The sequence below is a fragment of the Triturus cristatus genome, chromosome 11 (genome assembly GCF_964204655.1).
Source record: "Triturus cristatus chromosome 11, aTriCri1.1, whole genome shotgun sequence".
Taxonomy (NCBI): Eukaryota; Metazoa; Chordata; class Amphibia; order Caudata; family Salamandridae; genus Triturus; species Triturus cristatus.
The window spans coordinates 621,802,870-621,826,209 of record NC_140594.1 but is presented as its reverse complement, the minus strand read 5'-3'; the positions used below and the strand labels follow the sequence as shown (position 1 = coordinate 621,826,209).

At 46.2% G+C, this 23,340-nt stretch overlaps 1 protein-coding gene across 2 annotated transcripts in view; it reads left to right on the top strand.

Moving 5' to 3' along the window:
- Positions 1–23,340, top strand: part of LOC146785174 (tumor necrosis factor receptor superfamily member 10B-like) — a 99,440-nt gene that overhangs the window by 56,705 nt on the left and 19,395 nt on the right. The window contains exons 7-8 of one of the 2 annotated variants that reach the window (XM_085634019.1): positions 10,887–10,918; positions 14,514–14,657. In XM_085634019.1, the coding sequence (XP_085490145.1) occupies positions 10,887–10,918; positions 14,514–14,657 (176 nt within the window). The remainder of the gene's footprint in view (positions 1–10,886; positions 10,919–14,513; positions 14,658–23,340) is intronic. The other variant, XM_085634020.1, reaches the window with a different exon arrangement.

Below are 23,340 nucleotides of genomic sequence, written 5' to 3'. Positions count from 1 at the left end.
TCAGCTTATAGGGGGCTCACTAATACAAACTTCAAAATCTACCTCCCTAATTTTGCGGGATCCTATGGCCCATCCACTTTGACCTCCCAGCTCCGCAAGTACCTATTAGTCCTCCGTTGCTGTCTTTGAAGAACCTAGCCTCGACAGCCCCTCTTAATCTTTTACCCCTTTTTTCAGATGTAAAGCGGGTACACCATTTTGTGTAACTGTCTGCTATTCATTCAGTCTACCTGAACGTCTTCCTGGACAAACATTTGCACCTTCAATCTCCCTGCCTTCCCAGCCAGTTCTCCTCACAGCCTTCCAGGTTCTTCAGAAACAGGTTCTCTGTGTTTTTTAGCCCAGGAACATGTGTTCCATACATTGATCCCGCCAGGATACTTACACCTCCCCTATCTAATAAAGTGATCCTCCGCTAATACACCTGCTTTTCATCTCAGTGAACAAAAACCTCCTACTCTCAGGTACAGTCAGACCTGGTTGAATCATCCCAGCAATTGCAATAAATGCTGCCCATTAACTCAATAATTTAACATAATCTGCGCAGACACATAACAACATAAACTTGACAAAGAAATAGTAAATGAAAGTTATGCAGCGTGAATCTTTCTGGATTCACTATGCTGTGCATTATTCCGCGATCTTGTGGTTGGGTCCGTTTTTTTTTTTTTTTTTTGTAGCCCAGGTGGGCGGCGACGACCACCATTTGGTGCACCTTCCGTGACGTCGTCGTGCTTCCTGCGGAAGTCCCACCTTTGGGGCGCCATCTTCAGATTCTTTTTTCCGCCGTTGGGTCTGGATCGTCATCGGGAAGCTCCAGAAATTCACTCGGAGGAAGAAGGAAGAAAAGCGAGTTTCGTCGATAGAATCAATAGAAGATATCAGGAAAGGAAGAGATTTCATCAGGAGCGCGAAGAAAGAGGACCAGCGCCCCTTTTTTCTTCGACAGCCTTGGAGAATGCACGCTCAGAGACCCTGAGCGAAATGGACAAGACGCCATTCAAGTTCTGCCCAAACTGCCACCACAAGTTCGCGCAGAAAGACCAGCATCCGGTCTGCAACCTCTGCCTACCGGTTGATCACCAGAGTATCGACTGCAACGCCTGCTCAGCCTTCGCGCCGAAGACACTCAGGGTGAGAGAGAGGCAGAGAAGAGCCAACGCCAACATGGATGGCAAGGGGAAGCCCCCGACGTTCTACGATCTGGGCCTCTCCACGGACGACGAGGACAACGTCGCCGAGACAGCCGAAAACTTCACGGTCGTAGAGACCGACAAGAAAAAAGAAGACGAGGTAAGAGAATCGTCGAGCGCAAAACAAAAAACACCTCGAAAACACGAGGGTGACTCGAGAAAAACTGAGTCAAGGTCCACGAAGGGAGCCCCGGCGCCGAAAACTTCGACGTCCAAAGGGGGAACTTCGGACAAGAGGCCGAGCGGATCCTTAGAAAAGGACTCCCTGGGGCAGAAAGACGCCGAAAGGCAAGGGTCGTCGAAAACATCCCATGAAACGGGTCGATCGACGCAGAAAGAACGTTCGACGTCGACGCACGTTTCATCGAAAAGACCCGCGGTCGACGCCGAAAGCATCTCCGAGATGGAGAAAAAGAAGAGGCGGCTCGAGGCCGAAATGGAGAACATCCTTCAAAGGAAGAAGGAGTTCGACGCCAGGATGAAGGAATTCAAGATTCCAACGATTTCATCGGCGGACGTCGGCGAGGTCGAAGACGAGTTCGACGCCGAAGGGCTGACAAGGGATCTCGAAGAGGAAGAGGAGCCCTATTATGAGGGAGAAGCCGAGGAAGAAGACCAACAGTCGTTCTACGAATCGGCGGCATCTACCAGCAACGACGTCGAATGGCACGATCTCGACACCGAAAACCCGGAGGAGCCCGTGGACACGTACCCCTCGAGGCCTTCGCCACCCGACGACATCGGGGTGTACAATATGGTGGTCAGGAGCGCTGCAATGGCCTTCGGCGTCAAACTCGACGAGGAGAGGCCGAAAGCCGATTTTCTCGTCGAGACACTGCTCCCCATCCAGACAAGGAGCCAGTTCCTCCCCATGCTACAAAGCGTGATGAATCAGGGGAGAGAAGCCTTCAAGGAACCTGCGACCTGCCGGTCGATCACGCCCAGGACAGAGAAGAAATATAAGCACTCCTCCCTGGACCCCCCTTACATCAAGGGTAGCGTGACCGCAGACTCCATCATAGCCTCCACGGCCAGGAGAAGGGCCAACGTCCCAGCAACTTCGGGCCCACCTCCGGATAAGGAGAGCAGGAGGATCGACCTCACAGGCAGAAAGGTCGAGAGGAACGCCGCAATGCACTGGCGCATGGCGAATTCGAATGCACTCCTCAATAGACACCAATACCAGCACTGGGATGAGATGGGGGAGCTAGTAAAGCACCTCCCCGAAGAATACCGCCAGAGAGCCTCTCACCTGGTAGACGAAGGCAAGAACATCGCCAACTCCTGTATAAAGACGGCGTTGGATGGGGCAGAGACTTCAGCAAGACTCATGGCCATAGGGGTCACAGAGAGGAGGCATGCATGGCTAAGAATCTCGGGATTCAAACCGGAAGTGCAGAACAACATCCTTGGCACCCTCTTCAACGGAGAGACACTGTTCGGAGCAACGGTGGACGAAAAGCTCACACAGCTGAAAAAGGAAAACGAGACGGCGAGGTCCATGGGGGCCCTACAGCTGAGGGGAATGAGACGAGGAAATCCCTCGAGGAGACCCTACGGTAGGGGTGGAAGCCAACAGGGGACGTCGCACCAGGCGTTCCAACAAGGTCAGCAGGGAGAAGGTCACGGACAAAGTCAGCAGAAGCAAAACTGGCAATATCAACCTCGGGGCCAGCCCTTTCGCGGGAGAGGGAACGGACGTGGCCAAAGGAGGAGAGGGGGCGATCAGCCCTCCTCGAAGTGACTCAGCACGCAAGAAGACGCCTACCCTCGTCAGGACCCCAAGGGTGAGGCGCAAAAAAGTGTCATCAGGGGGAAGAGAAGATTCAAGAGCCTACGAGCATACGACACCAGTAGGCGGAAGGCTGAGGTTCTACCTTCAGGAGTGGCGGCGTATAACCACAGACAAGTGGATACGGAACATCGTGCAGTACGGATACTGCGTAGACTTGGAGAAAAGACCTCCAAACAGGAAGCCGAAGGGAAGACAGAGATCGGCCCAAGAACTGGCAATACTCAGAGAAGAAACGCGGAAACTCCTACAAAAGAGAGCCATAGAGACAGTGCCGTTCAGAGAACGCAACAAAGGGGTCTACTCAAACTACTTTGTGGTTCCGAAGGTAGACGGAGACCTCAGACCCATACTGGACCTCCGTTACCTAAACAAGTTCATCAGAACGCAAAGGTTCAAAATGACTTCACTGCAGGAGGTACTGCCACAGATAAGAGAAGGGGACTTCATGGTCACCGTGGACCTCAAGGATGCCTACCTTCACATCCCAATAAACAGAAGGCACAAGGGCCTTCTAAGATCCAACATCGAACAGGAACACTACCAGTTCACAACCCTGGCCTTCGGATTAAAATCAGCACCAAGGGTCTTTACAAAATGCCTGTCGGCGGTAGCGGCACACCTACGAAAGCAGGGAATACATGTATACCCCTACTTGGACGACTGGCTGGTCAAGGCAAACTCACGCGAGAAGTGCGAGAGGCACGCAAGACGCGTAACAGACACCCTCACAAATCTGGGATTTTCCATCCACTGGGGAAAATCATCGCTGGAACCGGAACAGGTAAAGATTTTCCTGGGGGCAAAGATCAACTCCCTCAACAGTACAGTAGTGCCCAGCGACAGGAGGACAGATGCTCTACTGAAGGAGACGCAGCTCTACCAGAAGGGGCGAGCTCTGACAGTGAGGGCTGTGAGCAAGATGATGGGGATGATGGCGTCCTGTATCCAGCTGGTGCCGAATGTACGCCTGCACATGAGACCATTCCAGGAATGGCTGCAACAGCAATGGTCACAAGCAAACGGAAGTTGGGAGGATCTAGTGGTTGTTACGCACGCAGTGCAGGAGGAGATAACTTGGTGGAACAGAGACAACATAACAACGGGGAGAAGCCTGACACCACCAAGCCCAACAGTGACCATTACCACGGACGCATCGCAGAAGGGATGGGGAGCGCACATGGACAACCTCAGAGTGAGGGGTCTATGGGCTCCAGCAGATGCGGTCCGCCATATCAACTACCTCGAGTTGAAAACAATACTGCTAGCCCTGAAGGCATTCCAGAGACACCTGTTCGGCCAGAGGGTGTTGGTCCAAACAGACAACACCACGGCGATGTTCTACATCAACAAACAAGGGGGGACACAGTCGTTCCCCCTCTCATCCCTAGCTCAGGAGATTTGGAGATGGGCCATACCTCTCAAGATAGATCTACTGGCAATTCACCTACCAGGGAAGGACAATGTGGAGGCAGACTGGCTAAGCAGGCAGACCTCAGCATCGCACGAGTGGGAGCTCAATGGCCAGGAAACGGAGAAAATCTTCCGGAGATGGGGGACTCCCACAATAGACCTATTTGCAACACGCCACAATGCAAAATGCCAAAGCTTCGCGTCCAGGCAACCAGATCAGCAATCCAAGGGAAATGCCCTATGGATAAGCTGGTCGAGGACATTTGCCTACGCCTTTCCACCGATACCCCTGTTGCACAGAGTGCTCGACAAGTGCAGAAACAGCAACATGACTCTGATCCTGGTGGCTCCACAGTGGGCGAGGCAGACATGGTTCTCACAAATTCAAGAAATGGCGCAAGGCAATCCGTACAGGTTCGAGAGGAGAAAAGACCTGCTCTCAATGCAAAACGGGGAGGTCCTGCACCCAGAGCCAGAGACCCTCAACCTAGCAGCATGGCTCCTGAAGACCTAGAGTTCGCACACCTAAGGTTACCTCAGAGCACTATGCGAGTGCTACGGGGGGCAAGGAAACCAACTACAAGAAAATGCTACAGCGCAAAATGGAAGAGATTCACGGTGTGGTGCAGGAAAAAGGGCCTGCAAAACAGAATGACAAGAGACTCAACTGTGCTGAGGTACCTCACACACCTTCTAAAGAGTAACCTCTGCTTGAGCTCCCTAAGGGTACACCTAGCAGCGATCGTTGCCTACACCAGAGGTGAGAAGGGTGGAAGTTTCTTCACTTCGCAGGTGGTGAAGAGATTCATGGAGGGAGCCAAAAGAATGGCCCCCCCGAAAAGGTTGCCGCCGCCGGCATGGAATTTAAACGTGGTTCTGACGGAGCTCATGAAGGCGCCGTTTGAACCCATTCACAAGGCCACTCTACAAATGTTGACGATGAAAACTGCCTTTCTAGTGGCCATAACCTCACTACGCAGGGTGAGCGAGCTTCAAGCACTAACGCTACAGGAACCCTACATTCAAATTCACAAAGACAGGGTAGTCCTGAGGACGGACCCACACTTCATGCCCAAGGTAGTGTCGGCGTTCCACATGAATCAGAGTATCCAGATACCGAGTTTCTTCCAAAACCCGACTACAAACGCAGAAAAGGCCCTGCACACCCTCGATGCCAGAAGAGCGGTGATGCACTACATTGAGAGAACCAAGGAACTCAGGAAGTCGAAGCAGCTGTTTGTGTCCTTTGCTACTAGCTTCTTGGGTAGGCCAGTGACCAAGGGCACCATCGCTAGGTGGATTGCCCTCACTATTCAATTCTGTCACAAACAGGCTGGACAGGAGCTAGCGGAAGGGCCCCAGGCTCACTCCACAAGGAAGAAGGGGGCCACCGTTGCCTTCCTGGCAAACACGCCCATCCAAGACATTTGTCTCGCTGCAACCTGGGCATCTGTGCACACGTTCACAAAACACTACTGCGTGGACATTCAGATGAATAAGGAAGCACAGGTCGGACAGAAGGTGCTACAACACATTTTCAACGACCAACGCTCATCTTCCACCCAGCCACCACAAAATTAGGAAAACCGCTACAAAGTCTATGCACAGCATAGTGAATCCAGAAAGATTCACGCTGCAAAACGAAAAGTTTCTTACCTGTCGGTGTAGTTTTGCAGCTTGAAGATCTTTCTGGATTCACTAGCGAACCCACCCACCTCCGCCAGGAAGATGAGGCTGGAGGAAGAGGGGGTGAAATGGAAAAGATCAAAGAAATGGAAACGTTCAGGAAAATGGACAAAAAGGATTAAGTAATCGCCTAGGGTAAATAAAAAAAAAAAAGAAGAGGGAAAAAAGAACCCGAAGATGGCGCCCCAAAGGTGGGACTTCCGCAGGAAGCACGACGACGTCACGGAAGGTGCACCAAATGGTGGTCGTCGCCGCCCACCTGGGCTACAAAAAACAAAAAAAAAAAAACAAAGAAAAGACTACGAATCCGGACCCAACCACAAGATCGCGGAATAATGCACAGCATAGTGAATCCAGAAAGATCTTCAAGCTGCAAAACTACACCGACAGGTAAGAAACTTTCCGAAATTGCACTCAGAAAATTGACAACCTCCAGATCACCCGCAGGATGCCTTCACTCCTTCTAAACCCCTATTCTTATCCTTCAGCAATTCCAAAACCAGGTCCTGCACTAACATATTCTCCTCTGGTTGAGCCCCACACCTTCAGACACCCTCCTGTACTCTTGCAAATCAGAAAGCCATGGCATCAAGTGCCTCTTCCACATTCTGCTTTTCACCTTCCACAACATCTCCACTGCATCTATCCCAAATCCAACACTGTCAAATGTTCCGCTTGTTATTCAGCAAGCGAGTGCACACCCAAACATGCCGGGACACTGTCTTTCAATATCTTCCTCCATTTGGGTAAAAAGAAAAAAATTAAAACAGATTTTTTTAGGGATCAGTATTCTGCCTCTCCTGTGTGCTTTGTCCACACTTAACCATTGGATGCATCCTAGTTCCAACTACATAATTCCTCTAATTTCACAGAGCCTAGCCCCAGCCTCACCACTTCCATAGCTGCGCCTGTCTTCAGAGCATGCGTCCTATATTTCTGTCAGGTAAATTGAAAAAGCCTAAACCAGCGGTTATCAACCTTTTGACTTCTGTGGACTCTCACTGAATCATAAATGGAAACCTAGGACCCCCACTGAATTAATACAGGAATTCGGGGAGCCCCACTGAGTCTTTATTGGAAGCTAGGGACCCCGCATGAGAAATTTCCACCAGTTCAGCTTCAAAACAATATACAAGAATATGGAAACAAGTATACATCAACAAATACACAAATGATGACATATTGTATTTCATTCACAAACAAATAAAAAAAACAGGGATTCAAATTCTAATGGGAAGGCGAAAGCTTTTCTAAATTTGTTTTGTCATTCTAAAAGTAGAGCAATATGCTAAACTCTATCCTTTTTTGCTCCTAATTCGTGCTTTTTTTGTTGGCGCTTCTATAGAGGACGTTCATCATCCATACTATATTCTGTTTGTTGTACTTGTGCTGCTCCAGTGAATCCAGCTAAGGATTCCAACGTGGGGGCATATTATCAAGCACGGCATTAAAATTATCACATCTTAAGCGGCAGAAACCTGCCGCTAAAGCGGCGATAATGGGCTTGATAATATGCCACAGAGAATTCCAATAGAAGCCCATGTTGACACCAGAACATGGGCTTCTATGGGAATTCTCAAGGGCATATTATCAAGCCCATTATCGCCGCTTTAGCGGCAGTTTTCTGCCGCTAAACTGGCGATAATTTTAACGCCGTTTCTTGATAATATGCCCCTTAATTCCCCCAGTTTCAAATTCCTTCACATTTGCAATTTTTTTTAAAGTTTCTATTTTTTATTTTGTTTCTTTGTGTACCCATTAATTAATCTGCTAATATTATTAAATTTTCTTTATAGTAGCAGACTCCTAGGGATCCATAGACCAAGTTAACAAGCACCGACCTAAACCTTTTCTGAGCACCACCACATCGCTGATATGCTATCAAGGTCATACCAACCCTGTGGTGAAACACGCCTCGATCCTTCCCCATCTTCTGCTGCCAATTTTAGCTAGTACCAGATACTGGTCTCCGGGCAGGCCCTGCTTCCTGTCTGCAAGTCTTGGTTTACCTTCCCCCTCACTGTCTTTCTCCTTTAGCTGCCATACTTTATCACTACCACTGCTTCCTTCCTCCAGCCATGCCACCTCCTTAAACATTTATTTTCCCAAAACAAGGTTTTTACCTTCAACTTCGTACTTCGGCAATTGGGCTCAGGTAGAGCTAGACAAGTCGGGACGGTTGTCCCAAAGAATCTCTATCTATAACGGCCTACGCCAGGGGTGCGTTTTAGCATCCTTACTATTTAGTCTATTTTTGGCCGACCTCCCAACAGTTATTTCCCAATCAAAGTCTTTCTCGCCTAAAATTGGGGACCAGCATATCGCTTGTCTGCTCTATGCAGATGATTTGGTATTATTGGACTACACTCCTATTAGTCTGCAGAGGAAACTTAGTGCCCTGGCATCTTATAGTAAGCAGAACCAGCTCTGCATTAATCTGGAAAAGTCTAAAATTATGATTTTGGGGAAAAAAGTGCATAGATTTTCCTGGTATCTAGACTCACAGGTGGTGGAACAAGTGGATCAATATAAATACCTGGGTTTAACTTTTAAGAGAAATCTGAATTGGGGCGCGCATTGGGATACCATTAAACAGAAAGCTCTATTGCAGGCAAGCTGTCTATCGGGATTTAATGGTAGATTTGGGGGGCTATCCAGTATCCCATTACTAAAGGCCTATGAAGGGAAGATCCCACCGTTAGGCCTGTATGGGGGAGAGGTCTTTTCTCTTGATCCAACCTATGAATGGGACAGACTGGAAGGGGTAGTGCTTAAAAGACTTCTATCACTCCCCCAGGGTACCATGGTCCAGGCTATAAGGAGAGAGTGCAGTCTGGTTTCCTGGAACATGGCGGCCGCTACTCGGGCTCTAAGATACTTTAACACTCTGTTGGAGGATGATGAGGTGGTCAAAGTCTCCAAACTGTGTTGGGAAGAGATCCAAAGTAGTGAAAGGATGTGGGCAAAGGCCGTTAGAACCAGAATAACTGCAATTAAGAACCTCCATTTAAATAGTGGCACAGTCACATCCTGGCTCACTTTTCCAGGCAAACGAGTACTGAGAGAATCTGCAGTTATGGCGTCAGAACAAATTGATTTATTATATTTAAAGAAGAAATCATCGATTAGTTTCTCGTTTGCTTCATTTGGCCAGGATAGTGTCTTCCCTTATCTATCACGGTTACCAGACCCAGGTTTGAGAAAAGAAATTTTAAGGGATTGGGTGGGATGTAATCCAATCTATTCATCCCACCCACATAGGACTGGGGTGCAGAATAATAGTGATCTTTGTCCCTGCTCTTTGAAAGTCAAATGTACTCTTATGCATATTCTTATGGATTGCGTTTTTTATATTGCAAATCGGACCAAGTTTTTAAGACCTTTGTTTTTTAAATATGACACTCTTCATAGGAACAAAGCAGATGTGGCAGTTGGGATTGCTCGTTTTTTTGATCTGTTAAACAGAATTTAAAAAATTGAAATGTAATGGGGGTGGGGCAGCGAGAAGGGGGGCTAATTTAAAGGTTTTTAATTGTTAAGTGTGCTTTTAGAATGTTTTATGGACAATCGTCTAAATAAACTTGTTTTTGAACCTGAACCTGTAAAGCTAGTCTGCTGTGGGGCAAGTGCCTTCCCAGCAGCCTTGACACATCCCATTCCCACAAATTCCCACAAATTATTTGCCTGAACTCCTCAACCTCACCTTTGCATTCATGAAAAAGAAAAGGTTGCAGATGTGGCCCTCTCCAAACTGCCCTTTGTGAGTTACCTAGGTTCATCTGACCTCATTTGGCTGATGAAGGCCGCTTCTATATCCTCACTCACAGCCATCATCTTCTCCCCTACCAGTTCCCTCCCATGCCAGATACCTTGCTTTCTTACTGCTCTCCCAGCAACCTGTATCACATCTCACAGGAGAGGTGTGGCGCAGCAGCCAGAGTGGCTGACTCTGGAGCGTGGGGCTCACGGTTCGATCACCAGCGGCAGTTCAGCTTGGCATCATGTGACTGGGCAATAGCTCACTTAATCTCCCCGGCGCCTGTATACTCTTCGGAGTGATAAGTTCACGCTTTACAAATGTGGAATTATATATTATTATATTTTATATTATTATATTTTACAATATGCTGCTCTGCATGCATCCCCTGAGGCCAAGGAACCCCCTCTGACTGGTCTGCTAATGTCCGCAATGCCTATCCGAATCCTTCACATACAACATCCTGCTTGCACCCACTCCTCTTGGTCAAAACTCCAATGCAAAGTCTTGCCATGCCATTTACCCTCTGTAGCCCCCACCCGCTCACATTAGAAGCCTTGAGAAATTATAAAATTGACAGTCTGAAATGGCTGCTCCATTAATACCTAATAGGAAATCACACTGTTTGCCTCAAGAGCCTGGGTGGAAAGTCCCTGCAATCTCACTCACCCAGGTCCCCATTGCTCAGATGGGACATAATTGGGTATACTTCTTATTTTTACAAAATGAACCATTCTGGAATCGCGTGCTGTGCATTATTCCTTCATCTTGTTGCTGGATCCATAAACTTTCTCTAAAAACAAGTTTTTTCTTTCGAGCATGGATCATAAGCGTAGTGCATTGTTCTGATTGTTCACCCTTGTAGCTCATATTGAATGCTTTGTTTTGATTGGTCATGCATATAGTTCATACTTTATGCATTGTTCTAACAGGGCACAGGTAAATGTTGTCGATTAATCTTTGCTTTTTTTCCATGTGTACTTAGTGGCTCATATGTTGTTCTATTGGTCTCATGTACCATCTGTGGTTTTCTCTTTGCTTACAGAAAGAAGTTCGAGTTCCACGTCAAAAGCTCTGGTAAGGATGGAAGGGAGCCCAAGGGATATATTGGGAGTATGCATTTAAATTGGACTATGTGCATGCCTTTGGGTAAAGTGAAGTGAAGACTTCCTTATGTGTGTCCACTATTTGTTTCTGCGCTCAGCAGTGAAGAAATTGTGCAAACGAAAAGGGAAGCGAAGTTCAAGCCACCTCGCCTCCACCAAATAATAGAGGGCCTTGGAATCGAAGAGTGCAGGACTGCGTCTCTGAGAGCACAGCGTCTTCATAATGTTCTTTGTGCCAAAGGTCTCCGTGGCACTCAGTGTCTTGGCACACAGATGGTTACAGGGCAATAGCTTGTTCCACTAGACTAGACCCCTAAGAGGATTCAATTTTTAGACCCAATTACTTAAAGCCGCCAACGTGATCTTCAGGCAGACAGCATACAGTCATCGCATTTTCTGTTCTTCTCACTTGTCCATGTGCAAAGAGAATATTTTGCCCTGCTAGCTAAGATGAGGAAATCCAAGCTGGATTCCCCTAGCTCAAAACATAGTACATGACTTGCTCCTTGCCTCATTGTCTCATTCCCTCACTCATCTCCAGTGAAACATGAAGTCCATCGCATTTTAGAGAGTTGAGTTCAGCCCTCATGAATGAAATTGGTCGACATTTTTCCTGCACCTGAGAAGAGACAGAGAGCTGGCTACAGCTCAGTTTAATACAAAATCCAAAAGCTCAGTTGAAAACAACTGTTCCATTTGATCACGAATTAAAAAACAAAGTTCATTATTTCTGTGAACTTTGTGGATATGCCTCCTCTCGACATAGATTAACTGGAAGCAGTTTGCTTCCTCCACTTGGTTCACCAGTAGCATTTTCCAAAACAGATCCAACCTTCTTATTTCCTACTCAGAACATTTCAAAAGTATGAGGTTGGGCCCTAAGCGAGAGACCCAATCCCACCTCTAGTGGATCAAGTCAAGATTGTTCTCTCACTCACTGCACCTGAATAGTCTTGATCCGGCAGGACCTCTTACCCATGCTCTGGGAACATACCTGAATTGTACATCCATAAATGTCACCAGGACGTCTCGAGCATGATTGTGATCCCTGACATCACTAAGGCTAATGCAGAAGTATAAAAAAGATATAAGGTCCTTTCAAAGTTTGTATGAATGTATCAAGGCTCTGTCAAATAGTGGGTTCCAAGTGGGGGGTTTGTAATTTTGTCAAAGATTGCCAAGGTGAGGGCTTGTCTTTTACATCACAACGACCTGCCCAGGTCCTTTGACTGAATGAGTGTAGGCAAAATACGTGCAACACTAAAATGGCCTTTTAAATTAGAAAGTGACACTATTTAAGGCAGATGAATGCAAGGATGAAGACTCACTGAATGTCTGCTATGGGTAGGACTCTCTGTATCACATGATTTAATGATGTATATTTTACCATTCATAATGTTAGGTCAATTGCCGTATTCATTGATCAGGTCCAGGTCCAGCAACGAGCATTGGCAGGGGCTATTTTTTAATAGGAACCCGATTCCTATCTAGAATTAATTCCTCTTCTGTTAGACTTCTGTAAATCTGTGATCTAATCTTTGATCTTGTCCCAGATCGATAATGGCATTTTATAATATTTGGGACTCCCTAACTACTCATTTCAAAGATTACAGCTCATGTTGAATACTGTGGTATGGCTGCTTTGAGGATTACTACCTTCAATTATGTCTCTTCGCCATTTTGAGTAATTGCACTGGCTTCCTTTGGCCCGCTACACACACAATATTTAAAGCACTCCTAGCATGTCCTCCTAAAGAAGGGTCCTGTCTTCATCTAGCAACAAGCTGTTCTTTATGCTTCTGCTAAAAAACATTGGTCATCCTGTGCACAGATAGGGACCCATTTTTTAAAGATATTCCTCCTTCCACCTGCTCACGGCTTAATTATAGGGATTTTTTATAAAAATCTCAGAACATGGCTTTTTCCAGCTCCCTTTCACACTGGTGACCATTATATTACTACTCGGGTCAGGGCATCCTAGTAGGGGATCAGTGCTTTCTTTCAAGCGTATTCCATGAATTCATTGAATTTTTGCAGCTTCGGTAAAGATGTTTTTGTTTCCTAGCTGTCACCCTCTTTTCATCTTCTGTAGATGAGACTTGGAAACAAGTCTTGAAGCCACTGTTAAAAATGTGACAGTGGATCAGGAACACAAACTCTATTCAGTTCCCACACTAGCCCATACCTCCGGGACATACCAGTGGTCTACATGTTATTTGAACTCAGTGTGTGATGACAATTTCAGTAGCAGCACATTTGTAAATTTGGTAGGACGTCTCTTTTGCACAGGACATGTTATTAAATATTATACATGATCCATTTGTGTCCTCTGATCAGGTTGAGGCCTGCAAGGATGCTCTCTTTCCGCACTCTCGTTTTGCAGTGCCATATCCCGTAACTTTGTCTCTTTCCTGCTTGAATTCATCTGCGTGAACTGAATTACATGTTTTAAACATTCAGAGGTGGCGTAATCTTAACTAAGTACAGACGTCATATTTAAGCAAGAGAAAAAGCTACCCCTAGATTGGGGTGCTCTCCGGGCGACAACACAGGCACATAGACTTGAACTTGTGTAATCCTTGAATGCAGTTTTGAAAATTCCTATCACCATCTTTCTTTAGCTTGATATCTAACTTTTCCCACCTTAAATTAATCTTCATTTTCATCCGTGTGTTTCTGCGCAAAATATCAAAATAGCCTCCTCACCATAAAGTTTCCTTGACTTCAGCGGTCCAGTGCCAGAATTTTGTGCTGTATTTGGACAATAACAGTGACATTTGTTCTGTCTCGGTCTGAGGAGCCAGAGGGGATCATGTTGGTTTATCTGTGGGCGTAGTTGGTGCTGGAAGGATAGATGTGTCAGTAACACAGGGCCATTGGGTAATAAGGGTTTTTAAGGTTTATGGAAGGGTAGCATTAAGGGATGCTTCAGGGATTTTGGTGCTCGGAGATTAATAGCATAAAAGGTTTTTAGGATCAAGGGAAGGGTAACTAACGTTAAGGGGTTGTAAGGGTTCTTAGGGTGCAGAGAAGACTAGCAATAATGGGGACTAAAGACTTTTTAGATTCGGATAAGGGTAGATTTAAGGCATAGTAAGGGGTTTAGGATTCAGGGAATCCAAAAGTTACCCCCCTTTGCATTTGCCACGGCAAGTACCCATACAATTGCCCTGTGTCACTCTAGTCCTGACCTTAAAAACCTGAATTCAGCCCCACAAACCTACATGTATTCACCTACCTCGCAGTTAACAGGTTACATTCTTCTTCTGGAGCGACGCTATACAGGGTTCAGACAGAATAATGGGAGGATGCAGAAGTTAGATAGACTGACCTGAGCTCACCTCATTCTAAAAGGGCCGAATTTACATTTACGTGGGCAGCATGTCTCCGAAGTCTCACGTATTGAAGCCGACGTAAAAAGCGATGGCTGAAATAAAGAGGTTAAAAGCCACTAACCAAATCAATGAAATGTTTATTTAAGGGTTCCTAGCAGGCAAGTGAGCTAATCAGGGCTAGAATGTTTTGCGTTGACCAGAGGTGTAATATACCTTTCTTTTGTGCCTAAGGTGAGAAAGGTGATGAAATGCACCTTCAACTCCAGCACCCAGGAGGTTAGAGAAAACGAACTCAACAGCAGAAATGACCCAGCAGCAGAGCCCATCCTGCCCCAGGAAGAAAGTAACCTCACCAGGCCAAGCAGCACACCCATGGTGAGTCCACAGTTCACAATCAAGAGGTTGAATTCCAAAAAAGGACTGTTGAATTGACAAGGTCAAATGCAAATGTTTGACACAAAGACTAAAGTGACCTCCCCTCTGCAGTGGTGCCCTCTCATAATATCCTCACCACTTTTATTTAGGCTTTTCATATACGAACGAGCAATTAATATAGCCTTACAGCACACCACAGCTGGTTACACCATCACTTAAAAGCCCACTCCAGCGTTATTGGCACAAAGCGAAGAGCGATCATAGGGAAGCTGAACTTTAGGAGTCAGGAGCTATCTGGGAGACACAGAGGTGTTTTTAAAAAAGTGGCTCTCGACACTGCCTCCCTCTTTTACCAGCTTTCGCTGTTAATGTGTGACATCTACCAGCCATTAATGGCCTCTGGCTCTCTAGTGTCTTTAGTGACGCATTCATTATTCCAAAGCTGTAATTACGCAGTAGAGAGCAGACGAGAAGCAGCTTTTCTATTCAGCATCACTCATCTGGCTTGTTTTCTCGGGAGGTGGAGCCTGGGTTAGAGAGCAGCTTTAAAGTTAGTTCTGGCACCTGAGAAAGACATCCAGAGGACCGCAGCTGAATAGAAAAAGCAATTTCAATGCAACTTTCTTCACCAATGTAAAGCAGGACTCTAAGGCGAGCCAAGCTTGAGCCCAAATACATACAGCTTGTAGCCACATAATGGGATTTGCGAAGGCCTCGAATGGTAATTATAGTCCTCAAAGGAGTATTCTGATTGGGTGTCAAGCACTCAGCCATCCATTCTGATTGGCTGTCCAGCACTCAGCCGTCCGTTACAGGTGCCAATAGCATTTATTGTCCTGAGTATCAGGAAATGCTGTTCATTATGCATGCCTGCTTGTTCTTTACTCCCATCGTCTAAGGCTCTCTCTGTACTTTGAACATTCATGTTACTTTCTGCTGATAACACATGACAGGGCATCTATCAGACACAGTGCCTTGTAATCTCACAGCTGCTGCCCCTTTGCAGCTGTGATTGACAGGGTCACCAAGGTTCATACAAGCTGAATTTAAATTATAATTAGCTACTCACTGGGTGTGAGATAACATTCTGATGATATACTTCAGTGTAACATACCATGAGTATGTGTAACAGGACACCACAGATTGCATAAAACAGTTTTCAAAGTAGGGAAATATTGGACATATTTTTCAAGAAATAGTGGCCCTTAGCTTCTTTTTTACCGTTATCTTGTATATTTCATCAGTATTTAGTTGAATATATGTATTTAGTTTTCATTCTTATCAACACCCTTGGGCCACCATACACAAGCATGAAATCAAATTGCAGTAAGACCCTCCAATCTTCTTATGTACACCTTTAAAATCCTTTGCATGAACCATCAGTGGAGGGTTTCACTTGTTGCCTCTAGCCATGCCTTTGTTTCCCCAAATCTAGAAGACAGGATGAAGGAGGACAGAGGAGCAGACTTTAAAGCATACATACATCTCGTGGGTGTACTCCTGCACTCACTGTGTTGTTACTTGTTCTCCTCTCCCCTTTAAGAGGATTCACCCAGTTCCATCTGCCTCTGGCCCAGTATCACCCTAACAACCCAAACAATTTCAGCCTTAGCAGTCAGTCTCTCTGCGTCTAGGTCTTCCACTTTTTGTTGGGGGATGCTCATCAGAAAAGCATATGCAGCCACATCCTAGGTACAGATAAAACATTTCAATCCATTTTGTACCACATTCAGTTTAACGGGGTAATAGAATAGTTTAAGGTCCAGCGTCTCTTTTCTTAATATCACTAAGGCCTTCTATCTCATCAGATTTCCGCTGCGCACATCTGGGCACAACAAATGTTTGTATTACCTGCCTCCATCGTCCATTACCTCTCCTCTGTGTGAATGGTCATCAAAATATTTTCTGAGTGCTGCAGTGTTTGCAGCACCAGCATAGTTGTTCAACTGCGTCTGTTGGTAGGACTTGCCCTTGTGCCTGTTGTTGGTAGTCCATATGTCTTCATTATTAGACTTTGGCTAGATTTCTCCATTCCATTAAAGTCATCTTGCCTTTTTTCCTTGGCCTGCTTCAGCTCACCATCCAAGGTTTTTGCAGATGCACCTCCTTTCCCATAGTTTCTCCAACAATGCTACTCCAAACTCTAATTTTATTATTAACTTGATGCCACATATCAGGAATTCTGTATTCAGGGCAATTCAGCAGTCCAATTGTAGCATTTTTAAAGGTCTTCTCTTCTCTTTTCTGTTTTTCTAAGAGTTTTCTCTTTCTTTGCATTTATTGGTGAAATAACGTTTAAGTTTCTTCTGCACCCTCTTGACTGATCTCAATGCCGTCTGTTCTGGTATTAAAACCAGTGTAGAGCTGTTGTTGACTTCACCAAAGTCTTTTCCCTGTTTGTCCTCCCTTTGGAGTGTTCCACTAATGTCTTCCTTATGCATTCTCTGCATGTTTCAGGTTTGTACTTAAAGAAATCAGCTTCAGCCTTACTCTTGCTCCCTGTTTTGCGCTTCATTGGGCCACTCTGCTGTGTTCTGGAGAAATGAAATGGGTTGCATCACTGCACTATATGAGTCCCCAGGATCTGCTCTTTATAGCTCTTTAAACAAGTTTATGGAGCACTGCTTGGTGTTCTTGATGGGGAGGTCTGCCGATCTGGCTCCTGGCAAAGCTCGAATTGCGGCGTCATCATCTGATCATCTTCCTTCAGCTCTTACCAATAGGTTATCATTCCCCACAGTAGCCTATCATTCCCACCCTCTAACTCAGTGTATGCAGTGGAGTCTTAAACATCACTTCACTCTTCCTCAGACAAATGTGATTTGGGAAGCTGGGAGATGTGGCACTCTGAAGGTTTAAAATGAGTCTTCTGAGGCCACATTTGGGAGCGCCATGCAATTATGCTTGGCATTTCGTACGGAACCTACTCCACCGAGAAGCAAAGACAATTCTTTCATGTATACCGGTAGCAAAACACAACACAATCTTCACAATCATGTAGTCAAGAACATACTGTAAGAATCATTAAAAGAGATTCCTCTCATCCCTGAAAAAGAGTAGGGTAAACAATGATATTGGAAAAAGTATCATAGCCACCATACAGTGGCTACAAGGATAGAGCGCCCAACTACCATACTCTACTAAGTTGTACGATGGGATTATTTCCCCAACATTGGAGGATCATATGGATGCTAAGGACAATATCCATTGGCTATGGCACATCATTTGACAATAAGGTAAAAGATATACAGCCAAAGAACAGAAGCATCAAAGAGACACTCATTCCCTTGCAAAAGGAAGCTTTCTATCAAATGTGGGTAATCACAGCAGTGCCAAAATGAGAGTGAATATGGTGGCTACTGCATATTCTTCCTGGTACCAAATATGAAAGGCATTCCATATACTGATGTATCAGTGGCAAGAGCAACGCTTGATTCACAGTTAGTCATAAAAACAAATGATTCAAATTACTACCCTTGGAGGTGAGATATATATACCAAGTATATATGCTTCGTGGTAGTATCAGTACATATAAGGAGAGAGGCACTTGTAGTGCTTATTATATTAGAATAGGTCTATTTGGTGTGATGGACTGCACCTCTCTGGTCAGGCTTCCTCTCTGTTTTGGTGATACAGCTACTGTATGGTTGCTACCAACGTTTCTCTTAAGCCTTGTTTGTGTCCTTCAGGATGTGGTTTCTATTTAGTTGGGCTTCGCGTTGGTTGGTCTAACCTGATTGCTCTTGCAGGCCATTAGCCACTTCCTCTTTACAGACCCTCAGACCTGGGGCATTGCTTTGGTATTGATTCAAAAGTTGAGGAATATGCAGGTAGAAGTATTCATCAGAAGGAATGGTCACTTACCTTTGGTAACAATCTTTCTGGTGGACACTCTATAAACCTCCAGGTTCCAAATTGACACACACACCTCCCCACTGTAAGGAGTGGTTGCTACGTTTGACTGTAAGACACCAAGCTAGTTCTGTGCACTGCATTCTTTCGAATTAGTCAGGATCGTCTTCACCTCAAAAGGCATAGGAGAAAAAAGAATGAGAACTGACTACAGAGCACCAGGTGGTGCCATGTATGGCTCCGTGATGTCACATCTGAGGAGGTGGTGGAGTTAGCTTAGAGCCACCTGTGGGCACTGGAGAGTTATTGCAATGTTCTCGATCTCATTTGGTGTCTGGATCGTGATTCAAGAGGTAAGGAATCTGCGGGTTAATAGAGAACCTACCTGAAAGATTGTTACTGATGGTAAGTATTGTTCCTGTTCGATCACATACAACTTCCAACAGAATCCACGAGTTCTGAGGGATGTAAGAGAAGCAAGTCTACTAGTCACAATTCGTCTGTTCCTAGCTCAAGTTAAAGAAATGTGTTACATGGTGTCCATGAAGAGGGCTCTCACCAATACTCAAAAGGGTAAGGTGATACTATTGTTTTTGTTGTATTTTCCTGACAAGACACTGACATCGACCAAATTCATAATGCCCATAGCATAATTCAATCAATCAATCAGTTTATTTGTAGAGCACACTACTTACCCGTAAGGGTCTCAAGATGCTAGGGGGGGCAGAGGTGCTGCTACTGCTCGAACAGCCAAGTCTTGAGGAGTCTCCTGAAGACCAGCAGGTCCTGGGTCTGTTGTAGGCGGATGGGGAGTGTGTTCCAGGTTTTAGCGGCGAGGTGGGAGAATGATCTGTCACCAGCGGTCGCTCTGCGGATGCGGGGGATGGTGGCGAGGGCAAGATCAGCAGAGAGGAGCTGGCGGTTCGGGGTGTAGAAGTTGAGTAGTTCGTTGAGGTACGCTGGTCCAGTGTTGTGGAGTGCTTTGTGAGCGTGGGTGAGGAGCTTGAAGGTGATCTCTTGTTGACGGGGAGCCAGTGCAGTTCCTTCAGGTGGGCTGTGATGTGGCTGTGGCGGGAGATGTCGAGGATGAGGGGTTCTGTATGCGTTGTAGTCGTTTCTGGAGTTTGGCTGAGGTTCCTGCGTAGAGGGCGTTGCCGTAGTCCAGTCTGCTGTTGACGAGGGCCTGGGTGACTGTCCTTCTGGTGCCGGTGGGGATCCATCTGTAGATCTTGCGGAGCATGCGGAGGGTGTTGAAGCAGGAGGAGGAAACGGCGTTCACTTGCTGGGTCATTGACAATGTGGAGTCCAGGATGACTCCCAGGTTGCGTGCATGGTTACTGGGCGTAGGTGCGGCTCCCAGTGCGGTCGGCCACCAAGAGTCGTCCCAGGCGGAGGGGGTGGATCCGATGAGGAGGACCTCCGTCTTGTCTGAGTTCAGTTTCAGGCGGCTATTTGTCATCGATTCGGCGATGGCCTTCATTCCTTCGTGGACGTTGGATTTGGCGGTGGTGGGGGCCTTGGTGAGGAAGAGGATCAGCTGAGTGTCGTCGGCGTATGAGACGATGTTGAGGTAGTGCGATCTGTGCGAGCGGTGCCATGTAGATGTTGAAGAGTGTGTGGCTGAGGGATGATCCTTGAGGTACGCCGCAGGTGATCTTTGTGTCTTTGGAGTGGAATGGGGGAGGCGGACTCTCTGGGTTCTGCCGATGAGGAAGAGGTGGTCCAGTCCAGTGCTTTGTCGCGGATCCCTACAATATACCCAGTGGAAGAAAATAGAAGTCTTTTTAGGTCGTTCCTAGTGCAGCGCGCATGCGCTGCTCTAGGAGATGACCTTTAGAAACCGGTCTGCACTTTTCAATCATTCGTGCTTGTGGTGGCATCCACCTTGTGGGAGCGAGCAGCGGCATGCAGGGGCCATCTGTTTGTAATTAACGTGGCCACACGCTTGTTTATATTTCTTTACTTTCCCTTCCACTGCCTGCCTCACCCTCGCACTCCCTAGTCAACCGGTTCCTTTTAAACAACTTTGTGGCTTTTTGATCTCTGCCAATTACTGTGCTACATAACTAGCAGCTGTACTTAAAAAAATCGTACTTTGTTAAAAGTATCTGCTAGCATGTATTTTTGTATAATACATTAAAACAGGGGCTGCTCTCTACACACAACATCTGAACAAGCGCTCTCTACTAGCACATGCTGCCTATCTTTTCAAGTTATAGGAAGGATGAAACTTAGAGTCAGCCCAGCTTTAATTTTAACCTGTGGCTGCTGTGTGCGTACAGATTTCTGGGGCCATATGTTTTTAATTAGCGTGGCCACGCCCGCTTTTTTATATTTGTTTACTCTCTCTCCCCATTCCTGTCTCACCCTTGCCCTCCCTTGTTAACCGTCTTCTCTTAAACAAGTTTGTGGCTTGTTGATCTCTGCCAATAACTGTGCTACATATCTAGCAGTGGCACTAAAAATAATCGTATTTTGTCAAAAGTATCTGCTAGCATGTATTTTAATATAATACATTAAAACAGGGGCTGCTCTCTACACACACCATATAAACAAGCGCTCTTCCTAGCACATGCTGCCTCTCTTCTTAAGTTATAGGAAGGATGAAACTTACAGTCAGCCCTGCTTTAATTTGAATCTGTGGCTGCTGTGTGCGCACAGATTTCTGGGGCCATCTGTTTTTAATTAGCATGGCCGCGCCCGCTTTTTTATATTTGTTTACTCTCTCTCCCCATTCCCGTCTCACCCTTGCCCTCTCTTGTTAACCGTCTTCTCTTAAACAAGTTTGTGGCTTGTTTATCTCTGCCAATAACTGTGCTCCATATCTAGGAGTGGCATTAAAAATAATCATATTTTGTCAAAAGTATCTGTTAGCATGTATTTTAGTATAATACATTAAAACGGGCTGCTCTCTACACACACCATATAAACAAGCGCTCTCTCCTAGCACATGCTGCCTCTCTTCTCAAGTTATAGGAAGGATGAAATTATAGAGTCAGCCCTGCTTTCATTTGAACCTGTGGCTGCTGCGTGTGCACAGATTTCTGAGACCATCTGTTCTTAAATAGCGTGGCCGCGCCCGCTTCTTTATCTTTGTTTACTCTCTCTCCCCTGCCTGTCTCACCCTTGCCCTCCCTTGTTAACTGTCTCCACCTAACCAAGTGTGTGGCTTGTTGATCACTGCCAATAACAATCACTTAATCTCCCCGTGCCTACCCTGGTTTTATTTGTTTACATTTATTTTTATAACGTTACCGGTGCACATTATCAATTCACATTAAAACAGGGGCTGCTCTCTACACACACCATATAAACAAGCGCTCTTTCCTAGCACATGCTGCCTATCTTCTCAAGTTATAGGAAGGATGGAACTTAGAGTCAGCCCTGCTTTAATTTTAACCTGTGGCTGATGTGTGCGTACAGATTTCTGGGGCCATATGTTTTTAATTAGCGTGGCCACGCCTGCTTTTTTATATTTGTTTACTCTCTCTCCCCATTCCTGTCTCACCCTTGCCCTCCCTTGTTAACCGTCTTCTCTTAAACAAGTTTGTGGCTTGTTGATCTCTGCCAATAACTGTGCTACATATCTAGCAGTTTGGGAAAAAAGGGGTGGTGATGGACAGAGTTTCTGAATGATGCAGAATACTCTTACCAAGTCAAGAGATCATGGTTTTAATCCATCACCGTTTTTTAGCTCACTGCACCATCCCAGCTCAGAACCTGGCTACATGCAAATTAGTCTGTACCTGTCCCAGTGCATGATGGGAACAGGGCAAACCAAACTACCAAGCCAATTCTTATACTGGGAAGGAAACAAGCTTCCGGGGACCGGTTTCTGGCATCACAGCCTTCGTCGGCCCGGCTTGCCTGAATCCTGATGGTGCAATGAGCAAGGGACTCACGTCTGAGCATACCCTCCCACACTGAGTGTGGATAAAATCGATTTGGGAAAAAAGGGGTGGTGATGGACAGAGTTTCTGAATGATGCAGAATACTCTTACCAAGTCAAGAGATCATGGTTTTAATCCATCACCGTTTTTTAGCTCACTGCACCATCCCAGCTCAGAACCTGGCTACATGCAAATTAGTCTGTACCTGTCCCAGTGCATGATGGGAACAGGGCAAACCAAACTACCAAGCCAATTCTTATACTGGGAAGGAAACAAGCTTCCGGGGACCGGTTTCTGGCATCACAGCCTTCGTCGGCCCGGCTTGCCTGAATCCTGATGGTGCAATGAGCAAGGGACTCACGTCTGAGCATACCCTCCCACACTGAGTGTGGATAAAATCGATTTGGGAAAAAAGGGGTGGTGATGGACAGAGTTTCTGAATGATGCAGAATACTCTTACCAAGTCAAGAGATCATGGTTTTAATCCATCACCGTTTTTTAGCTCACTGCACCATCCCAGCTCAGAACCTGGCTACATGCAAATTAGTCTGTACCTGTCCCAGTGCATGATGGGAACAGGGCAAACCAAACTACCAAGCCAATTCTATACTGGGAAGGAAACAAGCTTCCGGGGACCGGTTTCTGGCATCACAGCCTTCGTCGGCCCGGCTTGCCTGAATCCTGATGGTGCAATGAGCAAGGGACTCACGTCTGAGCATACCCTCCCACACTGAGTGTGGATAAAATCGATTTGGGAAAAAAGGGGTGGTGATGGACAGAGTTTCTGAATGATGCAGAATACTCTTACCAAGTCAAGAGATCATGGTTTTAATCCATCACCGTTTTTTAGCTCACTGCACCATCCCAGCTCAGAACCTGGCTACATGCAAATTAGTCTGTACCTGTCCCAGTGCATGATGGGAACAGGGCAAACCAAACTA